The 6,471-nt window shown below is 38.4% G+C and overlaps 1 protein-coding gene across 1 annotated transcript; it reads left to right on the top strand.

Annotated features, from left to right (window-relative positions):
• Window positions 1-791: 791 nt before the first annotated feature.
• On the top strand, window positions 792-6,229 carry MMP13 (matrix metallopeptidase 13 (collagenase 3); the record flags this gene model as incomplete). Its single annotated transcript, XM_009879015.1, has 8 exons — window positions 792-914; window positions 1,017-1,258; window positions 2,390-2,538; window positions 2,626-2,751; window positions 3,603-3,764; window positions 4,385-4,502; window positions 5,583-5,716; window positions 6,070-6,229. Coding segments are annotated over exons 1-8 (1,214 nt in total), but the record flags the coding sequence as incomplete, so codon positions are not given.
• Window positions 6,230-6,471: the final 242 nt, after the last annotated feature.

The raw sequence follows: 6,471 nt of genomic DNA, 5'->3' as shown, positions 1-6,471 counted from the left end.
AGTAAATTATATTCATATTTTTTGAGGAAGATAAACAGCATGAACTAGTTATTGTACACGTGACCTGCTTTAATCCTAATAAAAATATTTTTAAACATTCAAAACTATTTCCTGATAGTTAACATTTCTGGTTTTGCCTAATCTCAAGCATTAAATTATTCTGAAAGGTAGATAGGAAGTCACTTTGAAGATCTAAAAGAAAATTTGTGTTAATGCTTTTTAGTTATATATATATAGGGAAATGTAACATCCTCTTGTATAATGTTTATTGTATAATATTTACAATGTCTTATCAGCCAAGGCAATATTTATTAATAGTTGGAGTGTGTATGATCTAGTCCAACAGTTAAAAATTTCTGTTGAACTAGTGTAATTGCAGAAAAATTACAGAATTTATTTATAAAAATCACAAAACTTGTTATATATTTCTATTGTCTATCAAATAATAGAAAGACAGTTTTTCTATCAGAGTAAGTTATTGCAAAGTTATTGCCAGTTATTGCTGGTGTAAGTTATTGTGAAACACTCAAAAAGTGCGGTTGGCTTCTGCCCGTTCCTCCCCACAGCCTCTGTGTTTATACGAGGATACGGTTTCAGAACGCTCACTGGGGCAACAGATGCCTAAACCACAGTGTTGGGGAGGAGAGAAAAAGCAGCCGTCTAAGCATGTTTACTTTCAGCAACAAGGAAGTTCTAACTTGTCCCTAAGTGGTGACTCACTGGCTTGGGACTATAAAAGTAAAGGTAACTGCTCTCTAAAACATCAGGGCTTCAGACTTCACAAATCCAACATGATGCAATCAAGGCTTTCAGCTGTCTTCTTTTTCTTGTTGAGTTTGTCATTTTGCCTGACAATCCCTATTCCCCTTGAAGACAGCCATGAATTCACAGAGAAAGACCTTCAGTTTGCAGAGGTACAGTATAAAATATTTCACTTGCATGTTTTATGAATAGTAAGTCGTGTAATTACAACTGTTTGCAAACTAGACTTATTACTTTTTTTCTCTCGTTCTTAGCGCTATCTCAGGACTCACTATGATCTCCGTCCAAATCCTGCGGGCATAATGAGGAAGCGTGCCAACACAGTGGCATCTAAACTTCGAGAAATGCAAGCTTTTTTTGGCTTGGAAGTGACAGGCAAATTAGATGAAGAAACATATGAGCTTATGCAGAAACCAAGATGTGGTGTTCCAGATGTGGGGGAGTATAACTTTTTCCCTAGAAAACTCAAATGGTCAAAAACTAATTTGACATACAGGTAAATTGCTTTTGGAGTGTTATGACTATTATTATCCTCTTTTTAGGTACCTTGTCCAATAGGTTGCCCGGTATATGAAGTTGATGTAAGAAAGATGCATTTGAGATTGACAAAATTCATGTCGCAGTTTAAAATCCTTACAGGTCCACTTTTGGAAAGGTCCCCCAAGCCCACCTTACAGCCCAAGGAAGTAAATATGACCTTTTTCTATTTCACTTTGTCATGGAGGAAAGCTGGTGAGCTGTAAGCTAGTAACTCCTCATGTGGCCTCCTTGTAGACATTCTGGGCACATCCATGGTGCCGAAAAAAATGAGGGATAGGGTCTAAGATTGTGCACCTCACTACTCATCCTCACAGCACTTAATCTGTAGGTCACTTCTTAGCTATACTTTGGACCTGGCTTAGTGTCTGCTTCACGGAGGTCTTGTCCAGGAAAGCAGATGCAAACACTCTGTGCAATGTGGCTGTGAGAGCAGGGACTGATCCTTGTTCCCCTTCCATTTCGCAGTCCAGATGTAGATATCTGTTCTTGGATTTCGCCCCCCATGACCTCAGAAAGTTGACCTTGGGAAGCTACGGTGCTAAAAGGTCACGTGATATCTCCTTCTCCCTTAAAACCACAAGGTCGTCAACAGGAGGTTTTAACCAGGTGCAACCTGAGGTCCTTTAGCAGATTCCAAATAGGAAATCACTATCAGTTCAGCATCTGGTGATAAATATTACTTTAATATGGATGATTCTAGCCTATATAAAGCTCTTTGGATCACATTTACCTCCTCTGGGAAGTGAGAATCATGAGCTATTTTATAGGACATAAAAAAAGTTTGAAGCTACTAATTTGACTTTGAATACAGAGTATATCTGTCATATTCTATATCTTCTGGTGCATATAAAACCAGTTACAGAAAATTGTTGGGTCATTTCAGATGTTTCTGAATTATTTTAATGTAATAGGAATGTTTATTTTTATTTTATTGAATACCGTGTTCAGCTGCCAAGCTCTTTGGTTTTAGATGGGAACAAAGGGAGGAAGAAAGCAAAAACTTCAGTGAGGGGTAGTCAGATAAAAGTGCATTATGCATTTTCTTCAATTCACACAATTTAACTGGAGATGTTAATCTGTTTGACAGAATTATGAATTACACGACAGATTTGAGACGTGCTGAAGTAGATAGAGCTTTCAAAAAAGCATTCAAAGTTTGGTCTGATGTGACACCACTTAACTTCACCAGAATACGAAGTGGTACAGCTGATATCATGATCTCCTTTGGCACTAAAGGTAACACAGAACAAGCTATTTTTACTTCATAATTGTATTGCTGTCAATAAGATAATTGATTTAATTGTTCTGAATGGTGTTTTATAGAACATGGAGACTTTTACCCCTTTGATGGACCCTCTGGATTACTGGCTCATGCTTTTCCCCCCGGTCCAGACTACGGAGGAGATGCCCATTTTGATGATGATGAAGCTTGGTCAGATGATTCTAGAGGTAACAGAAGTTCCTGAGATTAATTGAAGTGGAGATAGATGGACAATTCTGCCCTATTTGATATTTGTAAATAGTTTATTTTGCCTGTTTACTGTTTCATCATTATGTTCACTGTCTATTCATAGGAAGGTGGCTTTAGCCTCCAATCATAAATGGAAGCATAACACATGCCAAGCATCAATTTTAAGATATGCACCTCCTAAGTGAAGTGATTAAAAAAAACAATACAAACAAAATGTTGTGTCATCTTAGCATTTTGCTGAGCTCAAGGGCAGCTAATTCTGATCACAGGCTGATAGGAATTCCCTTGCTGAAGCCTACAGAAAGCACATATCTATAACTCAGCTGCAAATCATCTACCTGCATTTCACTTAGTCTATTCAGGACAGAGCTTTAACAGAAAAAATCCACTATTTTTTAGCATTGTTATTTCACCCTCCTGGTATTAAAACTAGTTTCTGCAGTATTGAAGACAATACAGAATCCCTGCTTGAGGTGAATTCCCAACAGAAATTGCTCTTGATTTCATTAGGGCTAAGATTTCACTCTAGAGTTTTCCAGTGTTTCTAAGAAATATCAAGAAATAGAAATCCGCCTACAGATCAGCATTGTCAAGTAAGATTTAGGTTGAACACCAGCTATGAGATACTCAATCAGTGAAGACCTTATTAAATCAAAACTCATGGCATTTTTAAAAAGACAAGCAATTACATGTAGTTTTTTCCATTTACCAAGTTGTCTCCTTAATTGTCCCATATGCCAAGGCACAGTGTAGAGGTTAGCTGATACGTCCGAGTCCACTTTGGTGATACAAGATGCCACACATTTACTTCTACTCTGTTTCATTATAGGGTATAACTTGTTTCTCGTTGCTGCCCACGAATTTGGTCATTCACTGGGACTTGAACACTCCAGAGATCCTGGAGCTCTGATGTTTCCAATTTACACATACACTGGAAAAAATGGTTTTGTGCTTCCTGATGATGATGTGCAAGGGATCCAGGAGCTCTATGGTAAGAGTATATAATGTATAATATGTACTTCCTGTGTCATTATAACCTGTTACAGATTCACTGCAGAGTTACTAAAGAGCTGCAGATGTTCAATAGCAACGATCTTGACTGATTAAGACTGATTCAGACTGATTCACTGGATTCTTGGCAACCAGACTTCAGGAATAGAAGATGCTTAGATTTAATAGTTCAGAGAGGGGGAAAAAAAGGAAGGAACACTTCCGAGGAGAGTTGGTCACTGTGCTGTCCCTTAGTGGGAGCAGAGTCTTTACACTTTTTGATTTTCCTCAAAAGAGAAGGTAAACCAGAGTTTAAAGCGAGAAACAGAAGTATCTATGTTTCATCACAGAAAGAATAAAACTTTTGGGGGACATTCAAAACTTGGCATAAAGAAAGCAAATCCATTTAACATCTTTGCAACACAGCTGAACTGTAAAGTCCATGAACGTTTCTATTTAAAGGAGAGAAAGAGAGAACAGACTGTCCCCAGTACAAATGGTTTGCCCATTATGATTATATTCATTATGCCATTTGGGAACTCTTTCATGTCCTATTCACTATCATGATCCACAGAAAGGAAATGAATGTTGTCAGACTTAGATTATATAATATGATTCCAGGTGCTGGAGACAAAGATCCGAACCCAAAACATCCCAAAACACCAGAAAAATGTGATGCAAATTTATCACTTGATGCAATAACAGAACTTCGTGGAGAAATGCTGGTCTTCAAGGACAGGTAAAGAGACTGCCATGCCATGGATAGTGGGTACTGGATAAAATTTGAGGAAGTGAAAACACCCTTTAAGTTTCTTATTTGAGTAAACATAAACCCTCAAATCAATGTAGATGCCTCTAAGAAACTACATCATATATCTTTTTAGCCAGGATTTGTAATACAGTTACAGAGTTGACTGCCCCATAATATGAAGTGAGGATGATATGGCTGAAGACTGACATGATTTGTACGCTTTTTTTTTTCACAAGACTTTCTTCAACATGCACACATCTACTAACATTTATTTGAATTAAGTTGTACTACATTCAGAAGCCTTCCATGGGACAGCAGTGTTTCTCTTACTCTAAATGATAAAAAGATTCACGTTTGCTGTTTTTTGAGATGATCACTGTGCGAATGACAGAAATGGTCTGCGGCTAGGTGACTATGAGGAAACGAAAGGTCTACAAGGGGCTCTATGTGTTGAAAATTCTGTTATGAAAAAAATATTCTGCATTAGGGAACTGCTTGAAAGAATCCAAGGGAGAGCCACAAAGATGATGAAGGGAGTGGAACATCTCCCTAATGAGGAAAGGCTGAAGGAGCTGGGTCTCTTTAGCCTGGAGAAGAGGAGGCTGAGGGGTGACCTCATTCATGTTTATGAATATGTCAAGGGGGAGTGTCAGGAGGACGGAGCCAGGCTCTTTTCAGTGATGTCCAATGACAGGACAAGGGGCAATGGGTACAAGCTGGAGCAGAGGAGGTTCCCCAACAACATTAGGAAAAACTATTTCACTGTGAGGGTGACAGAGCACTGGCACAAGCTGCCCAGGGAGGTTGTGGAGTCTCCTTCTCTGGAGACATTCAAAACCCACCTGGACACGTTCCTGTGTGACCTACTGTAGGTGATCCTGCTCTGGCAGGGGGGTTGGACTAGATGATCTTTCAAGGTTTCTTCCAACCCCTAACACTCTGTAATTCTGTGATTCTGTGATTCTGTGATTCTGTGAACTAATTTCCAGTATAGTACTATACTATGACTATGAGCTATTCTGTAGTATGACAAGAAACATAGAATATTTTTTTCTTTTTGTGAAATAGGTTTTTCTGGCGACTGCACCCTCAGATGGTTGAGGCAGAACTGGTATTACTTAAGTCCTTTTGGCCAGAGCTTCCAAATAAAATAGATGCAGCTTATGAAAATCCCATCAAAGATCTTGTATTCATGTTTAAGGGTGAGTTTTCAGTTTTGTTATTGGCAAAGAATTATATGTATTTAATCAAGCTCTTTAAGTGATTTAAAGGTAATCGATAGAAAACCAAAACTCGCTACCTTCCTTGCTCAAAAAATAAACTCTGTTGGTTTCACACTGTGCAAATCTATACAATTTTCAGTGGATTAGGAGACGAACAATTAAGCTTAGATGCCTGGGATCATAGTTAGCACGAATAGTGTAACATCTGCTGAGTACGTGACCTAAGAATCTGTTAGTTGTATGAAAATAAGGATCATGGCATCCTCATTTTATTCTGCTCTCAAAGCTGAGCCTTAACAAGAAACTCATCCATACTTTGGTTTTATTTTCAGGAAAGAAAGTCTGGGCTTTGAATGGTTATGACATAGTTGAAGACTTTCCTAAAAAGATATATGAAATGGGATTTCCAAAAGAAATGAAAAGAATAGATGCAGCTGTCCATATTAAAGACACTGGAAAAACTCTCTTTTTTACTGGAAATAAGTACTGGAGGTAAGCTGGAGACAGACTGATGTGTCCCTAGTCATAACTTGTCCAGAAGAATCAAAAGATCAGGAGATTGTTTCAAAATGGGCACTTGATTTTGACTCACATGTTTCTAGTCTGTGGTTTTCATTGGTGCTGTAGCCATGCAGAATATGTCACGGATGCACCCCAGACTCTTAGAAACACATGGGCACAGCCTTTGAAAGCTGAAAGACAAAAGGAAAGGGAAGGAAAGGGAAGGAAAAGGA

Source organism: Apaloderma vittatum, unplaced genomic scaffold (assembly GCF_000703405.1).
Source record: "Apaloderma vittatum isolate BGI_N311 unplaced genomic scaffold, ASM70340v1 scaffold22511, whole genome shotgun sequence".
Classification (NCBI taxonomy): Eukaryota; Metazoa; Chordata; class Aves; order Trogoniformes; family Trogonidae; genus Apaloderma; species Apaloderma vittatum.
This window is presented reverse-complemented; position numbering and strand designations above follow the sequence as displayed.